Consider the following 21,019-nt stretch of genomic DNA (forward strand, 5'->3'; position numbering starts at 1 on the left):
ATAATTAGAAAAAAGCAGCAAATATCAAATATACAAGAATCTATACATTCCTTACATACCATCAGTCTATACTGGTAGAAAACATAATGCAAAAAACAATGAAAAATTGAAATTCTTATGATATAATGTTAAGTGACTAAAGCAGGACACAAACCTGTATAACATGGTATTATTTCAATATTAACAGAAATACACCCACTCCTGCACTCATACACAGAAACAAGACTGGAAAGAAATACTAAACTTTATTAGTTGTTTGAGTGATAATTTGAATGGTTTATATTCTCTTTCTTCTACTTTTCTCTGCTTTCTGGTTTGTCTACAATGAATGCAGATTATTTTCATAATATTTTATGAAGTACCACCTCCTTGGCATGAGCATGGAATACCTATTAAATCCCACATTGCAATAAACTAACTGCACAAAAGAGAAACCGGAAATCCCTTCCATTATGATATTGTACAGTTGAGGTTGTCTCAGCATCTCTGATACTGGCAGAGTTTCCTCAGAGAAGTCCCTGACAACAATCGCAGCCAACAGCTGTTAAAAGACTTACCCCGGGTGAGGCACTGTGCACAGCTCTAAGTGCTTTATGTGTGTGAGCTCCTTTATTCTTCACAACCTCCACTATACGGTGGATACCATTTATAATCCTGATATTCCAGAAAAAGCATGAATTATGTAAAGCAAGGGGCAGAGGCAGGATTTTAATTCAGGTCATCTGACTCCAGAGTCCCTGCTCTTAGCCTTTACACATATCACCACTCAAGGTAACCCAAGGCATCTGAAGGATCCTGAAGCCATGTACTTCTGAAATTCTCTCTGAGTCTATTTCGGACCCAGGCTTATGACTCAAAGACCCACCCCCACACCCACTGGAGAGCTGTGCCCTTACAGATCACAAAGTCTTGCCTTGCAGGCTCCAGTTGCTCAAGTTCAAACAAATGCCTTGCTGGATCACACTCACAGTCAGCAGTTGCTCCCTATTTCCCGTTTTTATTTTAGCTCATGTCATCAGATTGCAAACTCTGACTTCCTATCCCCACCTTTGCTTTTGCTATTTTCTCTATATAGAATATCCTTCTTCTGTTGCCACATGGTCAAAGTCTTCATGACTCAGCTCAAATACTATTAAATACCTATTCCAGAATTACCTTCCTGATGTGTGCCCATTTTCAAGTGATATTTGCATCTTGAATATTCCCACCACACTTCAGTTGTATTCTACATGGCACTCACCACTGTACCTTCTAGCACAATCATTTAGTGATTCAGTGTAATTCTCTCAGTCCAATTTACGCATAAGATTCATGTCTGAATTTAGGAACTATATGGATAAACTCATTTTAATTATGCACCACTTCATAAATGAATGAATATGACACTCATTGACAAATAGGTTTTCTGACAAAGGGGACATCATTGTGGGCTATAGTAGTGAAGAAATTGTTTCTGGGCTAGCGGGAATTTGTTCTAGACTTTGAAGGTTTGGTATTATTTGGACAAGGTAGAGTCAAATGAAAGCCACAAGTGACAGTTGTAGGGATGATTTCTCCACTTATCTAGATGGGGCATGCAGCACATGTAGCGATCTACATACTGACACATAGCTTTTTATGTAAACTTCCCACATATTTTCTACAATTGGAAGAAATATTCATCAAAGCAAGGAAGTCATCAACCAGAATAATATGCTCCCCTACTAGTTTCTGTCGATCAACAAGGGGTGAAATTTATATAAAATCTCCTAAATTCTGGGTTGTTCATCAGACTATTGGTCTAGGATATCTGTGGCTAACAAAACAAGAGTGATAATTGATGAGGAAGCCCTTCTAGTTCACCACTCTGTGAGTCCACATAAGGCCCAGGCTTCCCTCATTCTGTGAGATTTCCCTGCTCTGAAGTTCCAGTAGGTCCTCCATGTACGTGTTGGTCTCATTGAATTGGTAAGGTTGCCCAGCAAAGATTGTGTTCTGGGCAGAGAAGTTGAAGACTAAATCTCATCCCACTTACCCCTAACAGTCAGAAGAAAAGCTTCATCTAGAAAAGAGGGAATTGGTAAAGATGCCTAGAAGGGGACTCAATCTCTGGGTAATAGTCCCAGCTCTTCCACTCACCTGATATGTCATCCTGAGCATGTCTTTATTTTTGCTTTTGAGACTTTGGTTGCTGCACCTGTAAAACCAGAAGGCTTGACTTACTCTGCAACACATAATTTTCCTTCCATTTTACACACGAGCAGAGGGAGGACCATGAGAAAACTCACCTGTTACCACATGGAGGCCAGCGAGTTTGCTTGGGAAGGATGTAAGGGAGGTAAGAATCTGCACAAACTCAGTCAGCTACTCCAGCGAGTCCAAAAGGGGGATGGATATATGGAAATGAGATAAAAAGAGGTGGAGGCCATCTCTGTCATGGGACTTCTCCACCACAGGGTAATCCTCTTGTGTGCTTAAAATCGCCCAAGAGTAGGGAAGGAGGAGGAGGAGATGGGAAGAGCTAACTAAATAATACATGTCCTAATAAATAGAGTAGTACTGAAACAGTGGTGCCTCATACCTCTCTGATGATTTACAATTTCTCCAAACATATTTATCTCCATCCCCCATGTTGATCTATGGGAATAAATGGGGGCAGTTGTCCCAATAACTCCATTTAACAGAAGGGGACATAGGGGATGTCTTTGTTTTCCCAAGCTTGTCCAGGGAACTAGACATGGAGTCAGCACTGTGTCTGGGTCTCCAGTCTAGGGTTTGCTCTCTCAGATGTCTGGTCCAAACGAGACTTGAGGGTAGAGACGAGCTGACCCCTAGAGACAAGCTGACTGGGGATGAGAAGAAAACGTGCCTTGGATCTGGGGATGAGAAAGAAACCCAAAAGAAGAGGCAAAAACTGGAGATGTCCTTTCCAACTTGAAATTCTTAATGAATTCCCAGGAACAAAGTATGTCCCCTCTAGGGCCTTGTTAGTGAGAGCCACAGGCACTGTGTTTTGGGAATCCCAAAACGATCCTCAGAGAGGTGGTTGAAATACTGTGATATGCTGTGCTGGGAGGGAAAGGTGCCCCCACCAAGATTATCTGGGTCAGGCCCTAAGAAGATGAGAATTTAGGGATAGAGATGATGATAGAAGAAATTGAGGAGGTTGTATAGTGTAACCCTTGGACTCTTATACCTTCCTCATTAATTACACCTAAGCCCATGTGATAGCATACTCTCTTTGGGAAGCATGCTGGACTATATAGACAGATAGACCTGCTTTTCCAGCTATTAGCAACTACTGAACTCCTTTGGACCCCAGTTTCCTTATTTGTGGAATAAGGAGTAACATCCTCTTGAAAGGTTGCTGAGCATATTAAATGAAATAACACACATAGAGTTCCTAGTAGGAGACCCCCAATGTTATTAACATAATAATAATTGATAACATGTATATGACCCCACACCATAAGATTTATATGCACTAAATCCCAATCAGCTCTTACAACAATTCCAAGAAGTAGATATCTTTACTACTCACTCTTTAGAGATAAATGATTGAAGTTCAGAGTGACTCAGTAATTTGCCTAAGACTTAGGGCTTTGAGGAGTTGGGGCTCAAACTTGAATTTGTCTGATTTCAAGGTATATGATCTTAACAACTATGCTATATGATTGACTCTTCCACCCCTGTTTAATTAACCCCTACTCTCAAACAATATGCTTGTTTTTACTGTTGTTTGTGACCAATATTGTTTCTAATATGCCATGGATTATGCTCTAGGATTAGCCTTAGGCATCCTATTCTCAGTAATAGTGGCCTCTCACCACACCCAATAGCCTAGTCCACAGTACTAGGATTGACTTCCAGCTGCTGCATCTACTGTAACCATCTTACTCTCCAATTATATTTGCTATTCTCACTGCAAAGAATTATGACCTTGACCCTGTGGTCTTATGAGGAGCTGACCTTCTAGTGTTAGGCTTGCATGGTTGCCTTAAGGATTGAATATACAAATATTAAGACTTTTCAACATTTAGTAACATTTTCTAAAGACATATGAAATAGATATTTAACTAGAGCTCTAGAAGTTGTTCAGAGATCATGGGAAAACAATAATACTTGAAGAGTATTGTCTATTAGTTTATTTATAAAGGATTTATTTGAAAACATAAAGCTATTGAACTTCTCATTGTTGGAAAAAAAAACAAAGCTGAAAGAAAAATGGTAAGTTGGGAGACTGTGGAGAATTATTTGTAAAATATATGGCCAAAGATATTCACAATACATAAAGAGTTCCCACAAATCAATAAAGAAATCAACAATCCAGTAGAAAAAGAGGCTAAGGAAATTAAAAAAAAACAGCAATTTTTAGGAAGCCATGAGATTAGCAAAGTGGCAGGATAGGAGGTCCCAATACTCATCTCCAGGGGCCCCATCACTGCTGTGTTCTGCTCTTGAATACCACAGCGCCTTGACGTCTACAAGATGGGAGCTGCCACTGCTTTGCACCACACACACTGGGTCCCAAGTCACAGCCTTGACCGAAGGTCACCAAGCCAAGCTGTGCTGCTGTGTGGCTGCATCCTGGCTCCTAAGTAGGAGCTTTGATCTGCCATCATCAGAGAGTCCTGCCATTACCCTGTACCCTGCAACCTAGGTCCTGAGTCAGGGCTCTGACATTCCATCACAGGGGTTGTGCTGCAGTGGCTTTGAGTCCCAACCCCTGAGCTCTAGTCTTGGCAGAAACCCACCATCACCCGGCTGCACTGCGGCAGCTCTGCCTTGCCCCCCAAGTCCTGAGTCATGGCTTTGATCCGCCATCACCAGGGCTGTGCTGTTGCTGCTCTGTGCTCTGCACCTTGGGATCCTGAGTCAGAGTTCTCACTCAGCTTCACCAGGGCCAAACTGCTGCTATACCCTGCCACCTAGGCCCTAGCCACCATTGTCTCTTATTATCTCTGGGCTAACCATTGCAGCATTTCCCTTCCCTCTCAGAGTCTGAGTCACTGTAGTGACCCCAGAAACCCAGACCCTAGTTCTATGGGATATCTGCCCATGTTCACACATTAGACACCAGCACCAGCATCGCCCCAGCAAATGCACTTGATCCCAGAACCCTAACTCTGTGGCCACCATGACTGCCAACTTACCTGGTACCAAGAGAGATGCCCTCAGCTAGAGCTTACCCCCCCCATGGGAAAAATAGAACACGAGGATACCAGCAGTCTTTACCATCAAGGACCCAATAACTCTAGCTGCCACTGTTTGGGACACTAAAGATCCTCATGATCTTTGCCAATTTGACCTCAACTGAGGGAGCTACAATCAAACTAAAAAGCATCTGCACAGCAAAGGAAGCAATTAATAGATTGAAAAGGCAAGCTATGACATAGGAGAAAAGAGTTGCAAGCCACATATTTGATAAAGGGTTAATATCCAAAATACATAAGGAACTCATTCAACACAATATGAAAACAAATAATCCAATTTTTATTTTTATTTTCTTTAATAATAAATTATATTTTATTGGTGTTCAATTGCCAACATACAGAATAACACCCAGTGCTCATCTGGTCAAGTGCCCACCTCAGTGCCCGCCACACAGTCACCCCCACCCCCCGCCTTCCTCCCCTTCCACCACTCCTAGTTCGTTTCCCAGAGTTAGGAGTCTTCCATGTTCTGTCTCCCTTTCTGATATTTCCCACTTATTTTTTCTCCTTTACCCTTTATTCCCTTTCACTATTATTTATATTCCCCAAATGAATAAGACCATATAATGTTTGTCCTTCTCCGATTGACTTAATTCACTCAGCATAATACCCTCCAGTTCCATCCACATCGAAGCAAATGGTGGATATTTGTCGTTTCTAATGGCTGAGTAATATTCCATTGTATACATAGACCACATCTTCTTTATCCATTCATCTTTCGATGGACACTGAAACTCCTTCCACAGTTTGGCTATTGTGGACATGGCTGCTATGAACATCGGGGTGCAGGTGTCCCGGCGTTTCATTGCATCTGTATCTTTGGGGTAAATCCCCAGCAGTACAATTACTGGGTCATAGGGCAGATCTATTTTTAACTCCCTGAGGAACCTCCACAGAGTTTTCCAGAGTGGCTGCACCAGTTCACATTCCCACCAACAGTGTAAGAGTGTTCCCTTTTCTCCGCATCCTCTCCAAAATTTGTGGTTTCCTACTTTGTTAATTTTCCCCATTCTCACTGGTGTGAGGTGGTATCTCATTGTGGTTTTGATTTGTATTTCCCTGATGGCAAGTGATGTGGAGCATTTTCTCATGTGCATGTTGGCCATGTCTATGTCTTCCTCTGTGAGATTTCTCTTCATGTCTTTTGCCCATTTCATGATTGGATTGTTTGTTTCTTTGGTGTTGAGTTTAATAAGTTCTTTATAGATTTTGGAAACCAGCCCTTTATCTGACAAGACATTTGCAAATATCTTCTCCCATTCTGTAGGTTGTCTTTTAGTTTTCTTGACTGTATCTTTTGCTGTGCAAAAGCTTCTTATCTTGATGAAGTCCCAATAGTTCATTTTTGCTTTTGTTCCTTTTGCCTTCGTGGATGTATCTTGCAAGAAGTTACTGTGGCCAAGTTCAAAAAGGGTGTTGCCTGTGTTCTCCTCTAGGATTTTGATGGAATCTTGTCTCACATTTAGATAGTTCATCCATTTTGAGTTTATCTTTGTGTATAGTGCAAGAGAGTGGTCTAGTTTCATTCTTCTGCATGTGGATGTCCAATTTTCCCAGCACCATTTATTGAAGAGACTGTCTTTTTTCCAGTGGATAGTCTTTCCTGCTTTTTTGAATATTAGTTGACCATAGAGTTGAGGGTCCACTTCTGGATTCTCTATTCTGTTCCATTGATCTATGTTTCTGTTTTTGTGCCAGTACCACACTGTCTTGATCACCACAGCTTTGTAGTACAACCTGAAATCTGGTATTGTGATGCCCCCAGCTATGGTTTTCTTTTTTAAAATTCCCCTGGCTATTTGGGGTCTTTTCTGATTCCACACAAATCTTAAAATAATTTTTCTAACTCTCTGAAGAAAGTCCATGGTATTTTGATAGGGATTGCATTAAACGTGTACATTGCCCTGGGTAGCATTGACATTTTCACAATATTAATTCTTCCAATCCATGAGCATGGAATATTTTTCCAACTCTTTGTGTCTTCCTTTCCAGAAGTGTTCTGTAGTTTTTAGGGTATAGTTTTAGGTAACTCTTTGGTTAGGTTTATTCCTAGGTATCTTATGCTTTTGGGTGCAATTGTAAATGGGATTGACTCCTTAATTTCTTTCTTCAGTCTCATTGTTAGTGTATAGAAATGCCACTGACTTCTGGGCATTGATTTTGTATCCTGCCATGCTACCAAATTGCTGTATGAGTTCTAGCAATCTTGGGGTGGAGGCTTTTGGGTTTTCTATGTAGAGTGTCACGTCATCGGCGAAGAGGGAGAGTTTGACTTCTTCTTTGCCAATTTGAATGCCTTTTATTTCTTTTTGTTGTCTGATTGCTGAGGCTAGGACTTCCAATACTATGTTGAATAGCAGTGGTGAGAGTGGACATCCCTGTCTTGTTCCTGATCTTAGGGGAAAGGCTCCCAGTGCTTCCCCATTGAGAATGATATTTGCTGTGGGCTTTTCATAGATGGCTTTTAAGATGTTGAGGAATGTTCCCTCTATCCCGAACCCTGAAGAGTTTTGATCAGGAATGGATGCTGTATTTTGTCAAATGCTTTCTCTGCATCTAATGAGAGGATCATATGGTTCTTGGTTTTTCTCTTGCTGATATAATGAATCACATTGATTGTTTTACGAGTGTTGAACCAGCCTTGTGTCCCGGGAATAAATCCTACTTGGTCATGGTGAATAATCTTAATGTACTGTTGGATCCTATTGGCTAGTATCTTGTTGAGAATTTTTGCATCCATGTTCATCAGGGATATTGGTCTGTAATTCTCCTTTTTGGTGGGGTCTTTGTCTGGTTTTGGAATTAAGGTGATGCTGGCCTCATAGAACGAATTTGGAAGTACTCCATCTCTTTCTATCTTTCCAAACAGCTTTAGTAGAATAGGTATGGTTTCTTCTTTAAACGTTTGATAGAATTCCCCAGGGAAGCCATCTGGCCCTGGACTTTTGTGTCTTCTTGGGAGGTTTTTGATGACTGCTTCAATTTCCTCCCTGGTTATTGGCCTGTTCAGGTTTTCTATTTCTTCCTGTTCCAGTTTTGGTAGTTTGTGGCTCTCCAGAAATGTGTCCATTTCTTCTAGATTGCCTAATTTATTGGCGTATAGCGGTTCATAATATGCTTTTAAAATCGTTTGTATTTCCTTAGTGTTGGTAGTGATCTCTCCTCTCTCATTCATGATTTTATTGCGTCTTCTCTCTCTCCTTTTTAATAAGGCTGGCTAATGGTTTATCTATCTTATTAATTCTTTCAAAGAACCAACTCCTGGTTTTGTTGATCTTACTGTAGCATTTCAGCTGTTCTCTCTTTAAATCTCAGGCCGAATTCACAGATTTTCAGGATGATTTGAAGGTTATCTAGGTAATTTGGTGGGGACAGGTGATTTGGGGACCCTACTCTTCCGCCATCTTGCCCCTCCTCTTGGTTTTGTTGATCCGTTCCACAGTTCTTCTGGTCTCGATTTCGTTGAGTTCTGCTCGAATCTTTATTAACTCTCTTCTGCTGCTGGGTATAAGGTCCATCTGCTGTTTTTTCTCTAGCTCCTTTAGGTGTAAGGTTAGCTTTTGTATTTGAGTTCTTTCCAGTTTTTGAATGGATGCTTGTATTGAGATGTATTTCCCCCTCAGGACTGCTTTTGCTCCATCCTAAAGATTTTGAACGGTTGTATCTTCATTCTCATTAGTTTCCATGAATCTTTTTAATTCTTCTTTAATTTCCTGGTTGACCCTTTCATCTTTTAGCAGGATGGTCCTTAACCTCCATGTGTTTGAAGTCCTTCCAAACTTCTTGTTGTGATTTAGTTCTAATTTCAAGGCATTATGGTCTGAGAATATGCAGGGGACGATCCCAATCTTTTGGTATCGGTCCAGACCCGATTTGTGACCCAGTATGTGGTCTATTCTGGAGAAAGTTCCATGTGCACTTGAGAAGAATGTGTATTCAGTTGAGTTTGGATGTAAAGTTCTGTAGATATCTGTGAAATCCATCTGGTCCAGTGTATCATTTAAAGCTCTCGTTTCTTTGGAGATGCTGTGTTTAGAATACCTATCGAGTGTAGAAAGCACTAGATTGAAGTCACCAAGTATAAGTATATTATTATCTAAGTATGTCTTAACTTTGGTTATTAATTGATTGATATATTTGGCAGCTCCCACATTTGGGGCATATATATTGAGGATTGTTAAGTCCTCTTGTTGGATAGATCCTTTAAGTATGAGACAGTGTCCCTCTTCATCTCTCACTACAGTCTTCGGGGTAAATTTTAGTTTATCTGATATAAGGATGGCTACCCCTGCTTTCTTTTGAGAACCATTTGAATGGTAAATGGTTCTCCAACCTTTTATTTTCAGGCTGTAGGTGTCCTTCTGTCTAAAATGAGTCTCTTGTAGACAGCAAATAGATGGGTCCTGCTTTTTTATCCAGTCTGAAACCCTGCGCCTTTTGATCGGGTCATTAAGTCCGTTCACGTTCAGAGTTGCTATTGAAAGATATGATTTTAGTGTCATCATGATACCTTTTCAATTCCCTGTTTTTGTGGATTGTTCCACTGGACTTCTTCTTAAAGGGGAATTTTAAGAGTCCCCCTTAAAATTTCTTGCAGAGCTGGTTTGGAGGTCACATATTCTTTCAGTTCCTGCCTGTCTTGGAAGCTCTTTATCTCTCCTTCTATTCTGAATGAGAGCCTTGCTGGATAAAGTATTCTTGGTTGCATGTTTTTCTCATTTAGGACCTGAATATATCCTGCCAGCCCTTTCTGGCCTGCCAAGTCTCTGTGAAGAGGTCTGCTGTTAACCTAATACTCCTCCCCATAAAAGTCAGGGATTTCTTGTCCTTTGCTGCTTTAAGGATCTTCTCTTTATCTTTGGAATTTGCAAACTTAACTATTAAATGTCGAGGTGTTGAACGGTTTTTATTGATTTTAGGGGGGGATCTCTCTATTTCCTGTATCTGAATGGCTGTTTCCCTTCCTAGATTAGGAAAGTTTTCAGCTATGATTTGTTCAAATACGTATTCTGGACATCTGTCCCTTTCAGCACCCTCGGGAACCCCAATTAAATTTAGATTTTTCTTCCTCAGCCTGTCACTTATTTCCCTTAATCTATCCTCATGATCTTTTAATTGTTTGTCTCTTTTTTCCTCAGTTCCCCTCTTTGCCATCAACTTGTCTTCTATGTCACTCACTCGTTCTTCCACCTCGTTAACCCTCGTCGTTAGGACCTCTAGTTTGGATTGCCTCTCATTCAATTGATTTTTAATTTCTGCCTGATTAGATCTAAATTCTGCAGTCATGAAGTCTTTTGAGTCCTTTATGCTTTTTTCTAGAGCCACCAGTAGCTGTATAATAGTGCTTCTGAATTGGCTTTCTGACATTGAATTGTAATCCAAATTTTGTATCTTGTGGGAGAGAGGACTGTTTCTGATTCTTTCTTTTGAGGTGAGGTTTTCCTTCTAGTCATTTTTTCAGTGCAGAGTGGCCAAAAACAAGTTGTTTGGGAAAAGGAGAAAAAGAGAGGAGAGAAAGAAGGAAAGAAAAAGAAAAAAAGAAAAAAAGAAGAAAAAAGGAAAATAAAGGGCAGGGGGAAGCAAACAGAAATCAAAAAACAAAAAACACAAGGGGGAGTATCCTCTGATTCTGTATACTGTAAGTCCCTCGACTTCCCCTGGAACTTTCCAGTGCTGCTTGGTCAATAATTTGTTTTTCCCTCTTCCTCCGTCTAGCTGGTCTTCTGGGGGAGGGGCCTGCTGTGCTGATTTTCAGGTGTTAGCACTTGGGGGAGCTGCTCAGCCGCCTGCCTGGTTCAGGGCTCAGTGAAAGATGTTTAAGCTCTTATCCGGTGAGGCCACAGTGTGGCTCAGTAGGGTTTGTTTATCCCATGAGGCCCCAGGAGGAACAACCACAGTGCTGGCGGCCAGCTCTGCAGCCCTGGATTCAGCTCCCGCAGTAACTCCGGAGCTCTCTGTCTGCAGGGGCCTGGATGCTCCGAGGCGGGGCCGCTGATCTGCTTAGCTCGGGGCAGGAGCGTCCTTGCTGTCCTGTGCCCTCCTGGCCTCTGCCTGTCCCGGGGGAGGCCGGATCCTGGGGTGTGTCTCCAGCACCCTGTGCTCCCGGCCTGCGCTGTTGGATTCGCGCTCCTGGCTCCGCAGCCCCTTCTGCGTGGAGCCTCTGCTGGAGCCACCCCAGCTGCTCCGGGTCCAGTCGTGCGCGTGCTGCAGCCCTTTAGGGAGCTCGGCCGCAGGGTGTGGCGCGCTCTCCCCGGGGCGCAGGTGTCTGTTAGTGTCCCAGGGAGCCTTGGGGCATCCCCGCCCTCCTGGGGTCCTGCTCTAACTCCCTGCTAGCGCCTTTCTGCCCGGGAAGATTAGTGCAGCTCCTGCTTCTCTGGGACGGTGCTTTCCTGTCCCGGGGACACTCGCCCCGGCCTTAGCCCGGCTCCTCGCGGGGCCCCTCCCCCTTGGATGCCTTTTGTTTCTTTATTTCTTTTTCCCCCGTCTTCCTACCTTGATAGAAGCGCGGACTCTTCTCACTGTAGCGTTCCAGCTGTTCTCTCTTTAAATCTCAGGCCGAATTCATCAGGATTCTGCATGTTAGCGAAAGATTGAGTCAAATGGAGGGTCAAGGTCTTATTAGTGGGTAAAATCTATCAATAAATACACACAGTAGGGAAAAAAGAGTGCATTTTTTTTAAATTCAAAGTAAACTCTTTGGGATCCCTGGGTGGCGCAGCGGTTTGGCGCAGCGGTTTGGCGCCTGCCTTTGGCCCAGGGCGCGATCCTGGAGACCCGGGATCGAGTCCCACGTCGGGCTCCTGGTGCATGGAGCCTGCTTCTCCCTCTGCCTATGTCTCTGCGCCCCTCTCTGTGACTATCATAAATAAATAAAAAAAATTAAAAAAAAAACAAAGTAAACTCTTTGCTTTTTCTCTGACGTGGAATAAAGATTTTCTTTGTGTTGTATTTAGGTTGCACCTAGAGCCCAACGTGGGGTCAGACACCCTGAGATCAAGACATGAGCTGAGATCAAGAGTCAGAGGCTTAACCGGAGACTCTAATCCAATTTTTAAAATGGACAAAGGATCTGAATAGACATTTTTCCAAAGAGACATCCAAATGGCCAACAGTTACTCAAAAAGGTACTCGACATCACTAAACATCAGCACATCAAAACCATCGAGATATTACCTCACACTTATGTCACACTATTATCAAAAAGACAAGAGATAGTAAGTGTTGATGAGAATTTGGAGAAAAAACAAACCTTGTACTCCTTTTGTGGCAATGTAGAGTCACTACAGAAAACAGTAAGAATGTTTTCTTAAAAAAATAAAAATAGAACTCCTGTACAACAATTCTACTTCTGGCTATAGATAATGAAGTAAATGAAATCACTGTCTCAAAAGGATACCTGTACTTCCATGTTTGCTGCAGCATTATTCACAATAGCCAAGATATGGAAATAATCTAAAGTCTTTTGATGGATGATTAGATAAAGAAAATGTGATATATATATATACACACACACACACACTCACACACACACACACACACAAGTCGTTTGAAAGAGCCCCTGGAAAACTGGTGTGGATGGTAATTATACTTATGAAAATGAGGATTGAGTTTGATGGCATTATGCTAAGTGAAATAAGCCAGAAAGAGAAAGAAAAATTTAGTATGGTATCATATGTATGTGGAATCTTAAAAACAAGAAAAGCCAACTTCATAGAAACAGAGAGTAGAATGGTGGTTGCCAGGGACTGGAGTGAGGGCAATATGGGTAGAACAGGGCAAAGGGCACAAACTTTCAGTTATAAGATCAATAAGTTCTGAGGATCTAATATACAGTATGGTGACTGTAGTTGATAATATGGTATTGTATACTTGAAATTTGCTGAGTAGATATTAAACATTCTTAACACACACACACATGCACACACATGAGTTAACTATAAGGTAACTATGTGAGGTAAAGGGTGTGTTAATTATCTTGTTCTTAGTTTTATTTTATTTTATTTTTTATATGTTTTTATTGAAGTTAGATTTGCCAACATATAGTATAACTCCCAGTGATCATTCCATCAAGTGCCCTCCTCAGTGCCCGTCACCCAGTTACTCCAACCCCTGCACCCACCTTCCTTTCTGCAACCCTTTGATCACTTCCCAAAGTTAGGAGTTTCACATGGTTTGTCTTCCTCTCTAATTTTATCTTGTTCTTAGTAATCATTTCATAATGTGCATGTATATCATATAATCATGTTGTACACTTCAATATATACAATTATATTTGTCAATTATTCCTCAATAAGCTTGGGAAAAAATAATTCCCCTGAAGAAACTCTAATGGATTGTATTAGTTAGCTCAGGCCTCCATAACAAAATACCATAGACTGGGTGGTTTAAACAACAGAAATTTATTTTTCCACAGTTCTGGAGGCTAGAATTCCAAAATCAGGTGGCAGGATGGTAGTTCTGGTGGGGACTCTCTTCCTGGCTTGCAGATGGCTACCATCCCACTGTGTCCTTATGTGTCATGTCTCTTCCTCTCTTATAGGTCACAGTTCAGCAGAGTAGGGGCACAGCCTCATTTAACCTTAATTACTTCCTAAAATACCTCATTAATACTTACTAATTAATCTCATTTGCCTTAATTATTTCCTACAGACCCTATTCCATATACAGTCACATTGGGGGTTAGGGCTTCAACATATGAATTTTGGACACATCATGGATAATAAACATTTGAAAACATATTCAACCTTATGTGATGTCAAAGAAATGCATATTAAATAATAATTAGTATTTTTCAGCCATTAGAATGTCAAAAATTAGAATAATTTTTATAATAGTTACTGGTAGCAAAGCTGTGGGGAACAAGCAATTTGACTCACCTTTGTAACAATAAAAGTGAATTTTTTTGTGGAATCTGGAAATATATATAAAAAATCTAAGTTTTAATTTTTTTTCAAATCAGGAATCTTACTAATTAGAACTTATGGAAATGCTTGCAAGGTAATAAAAACACATCTTTGAAGAATATTTTTATATTATCAATCATAATTGCAGTAAATCTAGAAACAATATAAACTATCAAAAGAAATATGGTTAAGTAAATTAACACTAGGCAGTTATTGAAATAGATAAGGTAAGTTTTTAGATATTTTGATAGAGAATAAAGTCTAGCAAGTAATGTGTAAACAAAAAGACATGGAATAACATGCCCCTATAGATATGACACACACCTAACCATGTTCATATTGATATAAAAATATTTAAACATATATACATATGTATAAAAAACTAGAAGGGAAGCACCAAATTCTTAATAGTGGTTTCTTCTGGAAATTGAATTATGAAGGGCTTGGATAGAGAGGGTGAAGATTTGACTTTCATTTTTAACTGGTAAAATTTTGTTTTGCTTTCATTTTTATAAGCATAATTTCGAATGGGAAATTTAAAATCAATGAATGATATTTCCATTTTAGAAAAAAAAATAAGTCCCAAAGGAAGTATAAATTCTCCACTGTTAAATACCCTAGAATCTTGCAATGTAGACAGGGTGCTCAATGTCTCAAATTATACTGTAGTAAGTCCAGAACCTCTTTGGGATCCTTGTGTCAAAGCAAGTTAGGGGAGCTGTTTCGGGGAATCCAGACCGGATGATATACTAATACTTGGTACCAAGTATTGGAGAGAATCTTTCCTGGAGTATTTTTGGGGACTTCAGCAGAAGATAAACCAAAGACCCTTTGTGTAGGACCATGAGTCTCCCAGGAGACAGAGCTTCCTGGGTTCCACCTCCACCTGGAGTTGAAAACACAGCTAGGACCAAAAGGCAACTAGCCAAGGATTCTGGTCTATAGGACCTTCACACACATTACCAGCTGGAGACTCCTTGGGGAACAAGTCTCACTAACAAAAACCATTTTGCTCAAGACAAGAAGCACTTGCCGTGGTTCTACCCTCCTGATACACTCTTCATGCAAGGGCTCGCTTCCCTGTGAGCACCTGCCGCAGAGCCCCCTGCACGTCCGGGTTCCGGAGGCTATAGATGAGTGGGTTCAGCATGGGGCTGATAACAGTGTTGAGGATACCAATCCCTTTGTCCTTGTCTGAGGCCTCCACTGAGCCCAGCCTCATGTAGCTGAAGACACCTGTCCCATAGAATATGCCAACCACTGTGAGGTGGGAGCCACATGTGGAGAAAGCTTTCTTTCTGCCCTCAGCAGAGCGGATTCGTAGGACTGCAGCTGCCACATGTGCATAGGAAGTGATGATGAGAGCCAAGGGGGTACCTGCCATTATGAAACCCACAGCAAAGAGCAGCAGCTCATTGAGCTGAGTGCTGGAGCAGGAGAGCTGGAAGAGCTGTGGGAGGTCACAGTAGAAGTGGTTGATCACATTAGGACCACAAAAGTTGAGTGTGGCTATGGCTACTGTGTGGGTCAGTGCATTGGTGAAGGCTAAAGCCCAGGACACAACTACCAATATTCTCTGGACTGTCTGGCTCATCCGGGTGCTGTAGGTGAGGGGCCGGCAGATGGCCAGGAATCGGTCATAGGCCATGGCTGTCAACAGGAAGCAGTCTACACCAGCCAAGAGATGGAAGAAGAAAAGTTGTGTGAGGCAGGCTCTGTAGGGAACTGTACGTTTGTGGGACAAGAGGCGAGCCAACATTGAGGGAACAGTGACAGTGATGCACCCAACATCTAGCACTGACAGGTTCCCCAGGAAGAAGTACATGGGTGTGTGGAGTTTGGGTTCCACCAAGATGGCAGCCAGGATGCTGAGGTTGCCTCCAATTGTGACCAGGTAGGCAAAGAGGAAGACTACAAAGACAACTGGTTGTAGCCCTGGTGTCTCCACCAAGCCCAGCAGGATGAACTCAGTAATAGTTGTTCCATTGGTTCTGGATTCTGGGTCCATGGGTCCCTGAAAGGGATCAGTCTTCTCAATTTAGTCATTCAAGAAAAATATATTGAGTCATTTTCAGATGCCAAGCCCCAGGGTAAATTCCCAAGTGTCCCTATTAGGTATTTTTCCACTCCTCAAGCCATACCTCACTCATTAGCCCTCTGTCTTCACATCATTGTCCTCACCCAAGTTCCAGGTGAGTTACACTACAACTACCTTGATATTCCCCCTCCTTGTGAAGGATATATAGATCCTTTCTTCCAGTGTTCCCTAGAATCAAGGAATAAAGTCCTCCCACCAACAACCTGTATAAGGAGATTTGGGGAAATATAAAAGTGAATAGGTGGTAAAATAGAAACAATAGAAAGATGTATCATAAGTCCTTATAAATATATTACAAAGGAATAAATATGTGACACATAAGCAAGAAAAATGTCAGTATACACAAAATTAGGAATTGAAAGACAGCAGACCAAAAACCAATCAAATAACCTTGGTATACTATCTGCTCCTAAGTTTGAACAATCAATTCAAGAACAGTCCCCAAAACAAATGAATCAGCTACAATTTAAGAAAAAGAGGGGAGGGAATAGTTAACAATGTACTTCCATGTTTAGGGTCTAGCTCATATACTTCTTATACAAATTATTTTAAAATATCAGTGTAAATATAATTTTCATGTAACATACACTTAACTTGGGAAAAAATGAAAGCCTTCCAATTCATTTTTTAAAATTTATTTTAATTTTTATTTTATCTTATTTTTGAGAGTGAGACCAAGCACACAAACAGAGGGAAGAGCATAGGGTGAGGGAGAGAGAATCCTAAGTAGGCTCCATGCTAACCCATGAAGCTGGACTCAGGGCTCGATCACACAACCTGAGATCATGACCTGAGTCAAAATCAAGAGTCATGCTTTAAGCAACTGAGCCACTCAGGCACCCCTCCAATTCATTTTTTAAAGTTAGCAAATCCTGATACTAAAATGTACAGGAATTATTTTATACAAAATTAGGAATTATTTTATACCATCCCCATTTGATAATATATATGTAAAAATCCTAAGTATAAGAAGCGAAATCCACCATTATCCAATAAATTTTATAGGAGAGGATGATTTAATATTAGTAAATCTATTAACATATTTAGTATATTTGTTGGTTTAAAATGAGGAAAATTTTCTAAAGGATAATTCATAAATGTCTACATACATTTTTGAGAAAAAAAAAGAAAAAAAAACTGTTTGCAGTCACTTGAAATGGAAGTACACCATTTTGTGACAGGCCATATCCACTGCAAATCTGTATCATACATAATGGTAAAGTAGTAGTGATGATTCTATCAAAATCAGGGACAGTAAAGCAATGGCTGTTGTTACTTCAAGTGTTTCTCATTACTATAAAAGCTTCAGCAAAGAGAAACAAAATTCTTAAATTACAGAAACGAAAAAAGAATAAGTTGAAAACAATAGAATCGAAAACTCAAGAAAAGAGAAAACTGGGAAACTCTTAGAATTATCAAGACATTAACAAATTAGATAAAAAGCAATTCAGCACAGTCAATAGATTCCTTAAATGCCAAGAGTAATCAGCTATAAAACCAAGAAGTCCCAATAGTTAGGTGAAATCTTATAATATAAAATAAAGAATGAAACAGGAAGTAAATTTATACCTCAATCATATATGTAGGCACCAAGAAAAATGACCCAAAATAAATATCTCTTAGTTCACTGATTGGTAGGAATATGGGAGAATTTTAATGCCTTTTTTTCAACTTTCCTTTTGCTTTCAAATGTTCTACAATGAATGTGATTACTTTTATAATCCTAAATATATTTTTAATGATCTGTTTCCTCCAGATTACGAAGATTTTTAAAGGCCAGTAATAGCAGCTCAATGGCTCCTCATTTCTCTCATGTTTCCAGAAGGTTCAGAGAGCTGCTACCCAGCAGATTAAATGAAGGTTTAGAATGGTAAACCCATCTTGATTTGTTTCACTGTTCCATGAAGCAATGAAATAATACTTGCTCCGTTGTACTTCCTTTACGAGTACAACCTACTTGTAATGAAAGAGCAGACTTGCTTACCAGTTTCTGCCCACATTAATTTCTGTGGTATCCATCAGTGGAAGCTTATGGACTGTTTTATTCTTCAGGTGCATACCTTAGCAGAAGATGAATGTTTTAAGATTATCTTCTACTCATTAAACGAATTCCTTTTACTTTTTTTCTGTCTTTTTCTGTCTTTAGATGGATCTTTTAAATTATAGCAACCTGGTAACATTGGCACCTAGAAATATTTAGGGATTTATAAAAGTAGAATTAAAAGCATCATAGATAATAATAATTAAAAGCTGTGGTTTCTACAACTGTATCAACATATAGGAATTATGAATATAAGTTCCTAAATTTTGAGAAATACTTTAAAATCCAAGACACAATGTCAGTTTTCCATCAATAATGTAGATGGTGAGTCATGGTGGGGGCCCCACTGGTACAGATTACTACCAGCCTGGTACTTGTTAAATATTTTGACTATAACCTTCACCCACACTGTGACCTCATCAGTGCACATAGCTATATTCAGTATACCCTGTCTAGAGTGTCATTGAATCAAAGAAGAACCAAGTAGGTTGACATCTTAGAAAGTATCTACTGCCTCATTTTACTAAAGGGAGAAACTATGATGGAGCATTGTGGGGCTAGATTTGTTGGGATTAGAGTGAATACTGAATATACTTATAAAATGTCTGGTTTTCTATTTTTTGAAAAAGTACCTAATCCTGGGCCAGCCCATTGTATGCTTGGTACCCCAAATAACTCTGAAGCTATTAGAGAAAGGATTTACATGAGGACACCAGAAATTTGTCCACTGGTTTGACTAGCCCACATTGGCTGCTTCCAACCAAGCCCCCAACGAGAATTTCCTAACCCTTACTGAGGAATGGAAGAATCCATGTCCTCTGCAGTTCTCTTTAGGGGTGCTCTGGGGGCACTCCTCTGACTGAGAAACCTATTCTCTAGCCCAGGTGACTGTGTCTTGAGGAGCTCAAGATTTCAGACTCACACACTTGTGGTAAGTAGCTCACCAACAAGCAGGCTCTATGGTCATGGTTACAGTCGGCACCTGCCGGACTCCATTCTGCATCCTACCAACTACAGAGTTCATTCTGGAGCTCTGCTCCCTCAGCTATTCTGTGAGATCCTTTTCTCTGATACGTCTTCCTGATTCAAGTTTTCTAAATCTGTCACCAAATGTAACAGAACCTCAGGTCTCTCATGAGTGCAGGTCTGTGAAGGCACTTCTCAGACACCAACAGTCTGCCTCCCAGCCCTCTGCTTTCCATTTTATCCAAAGACACCGCATTATGCCCAGAGGAAACCAGCCTGCTTTCCACGCCTCTTCAAAGCGGTTATCTTATAGCCTTCCTCTAGCTGAGGGCAGGCTACAGTTCCCCCCAATCTTAACCTCCTCTCTGCCATCATAGTCATCAACTTTTATTCCTATTCTCTCAAAATAAGAATTTGGTTCCTTCTTATGTTCAGAGTTTTTCTGATAATTATAGGTAGTGTGTAAAAACAATAACAAATAGGAAAATTTCAGGAGTTTAGAATATCTTGCAACATCCTTGTCATGCATGTCCTCTTGCCCTGTCTGAATAGTCCCTGGAAACCACCCTAATGGCCTCTCACCCTTTTTTTCCATCTCATGCTCTCTTGGCCAGCAACTGACCTCTTTAGACCCTGAAGACATCCTCTTTTCTATACAGGTTCATTTTACATGTGCAATTAAGGCAGAGTAACAGCTGCAGATGTGCAGGGGCAGTTGGTAAAGAAAGCCTCAATGCCAGAATCCAAATTAGATCTATATTGTGGTGGCTGTCAGTTTTAGTGAATGCTGCATAGAAGATTCCATGTGGGTGAGAAATTTGATGCATTGTCTCCTAAGTTCTTTTAGAAGCTTAGAAATCCATGATTTCTGTTGAGTCACTCTGTGGGTCAAATTATAGACCTAGACTCATTCAGTATATACTGTATGATTTGACATTGATAAGAGCAAAACAGCTCTCTACACATAGTATATAATTAAGAAATAAACAGCCTTCTGAATGTCCTCTTGCATCTACTTGAACTTGCATTTTAGGGTGTCACACGCTTTGATCTCATAGTTCCCTATTTTTGCTCCAACTGTTTTAGCTGGAATGTCCTCTTGCTAACTCCAAGTGCTCAAATTCTTTAAGATTTAACTAAAATGTTTCTCTTCTATAAAAGTTTTCCTGATCCTTCCCCATCTTGAAGTTCCTCTGCTAAACTCATGCAACACTTTAACTGCATACTTTGACACTTCTCTCTGTGATTTTCTTGCCAGGTAATTTCTCTCTAGAGATCACTAATTCTCTGCCCAGTGTAAATAGCTTCAGGACAGATTATGTCTGATGCAGCTTTGCATTCTCATTGCCTAACATCACATTTTGCATAACGGTACTCAATATTTCTGAAACAAATAAGTGAATGAACCGGACAACTATGACCATAAGATCAAAAGTTTTTGGTGAAAAGAGACATGATATTGGGTTGTAGTAGTTGGGAAAGATTTTCTGGATAAGCTGGAATTTTTGCAAGACCAGGAATAATTAACAGAATTTGAAGGAAGTGCAAGTTTGAGTAAAATGTACAGAACTGCTGCTGTAAGAATCTCTGCTCTCTTTATCCAGATGGGGCACTGAGAACAGTTAAGATAGTAGTTAAAACAATCCCTTCACTGACAAAATGTCTTTTCTTGAAAACAGCTCCAAAGACTTTGGCAGTTAGGAGGGGTATACCCTATGAATAAATAAGTCTGGGCAAGATAAGATACCCCACAAGATGCCATGTGACCTTCATTCTGTACAGGTGAAACTCACCACCACCAAGATTTTACTACTGTAAC

At 40.5% G+C, this 21,019-nt stretch overlaps 1 protein-coding gene across 1 annotated transcript; it reads right to left on the reverse strand.

The window, feature by feature from the left end:
- Positions 1-15,155: 15,155 nt before the first annotated feature.
- On the reverse strand, positions 15,156-16,103 carry LOC129514580 (olfactory receptor 3A1-like). The gene has a single exon (XM_055333262.1). The coding sequence runs from the start codon at positions 16,101-16,103 to the stop codon at positions 15,156-15,158; it is 948 nt and encodes a 315-aa protein (XP_055189237.1).
- Positions 16,104-21,019: the final 4,916 nt, after the last annotated feature.

Source organism: Nyctereutes procyonoides, unplaced genomic scaffold (assembly GCF_905146905.1).
Source record: "Nyctereutes procyonoides isolate TBG_1078 unplaced genomic scaffold, NYPRO_anot_genome, whole genome shotgun sequence".
NCBI classification, from domain to species: domain Eukaryota; kingdom Metazoa; phylum Chordata; class Mammalia; order Carnivora; family Canidae; genus Nyctereutes; species Nyctereutes procyonoides.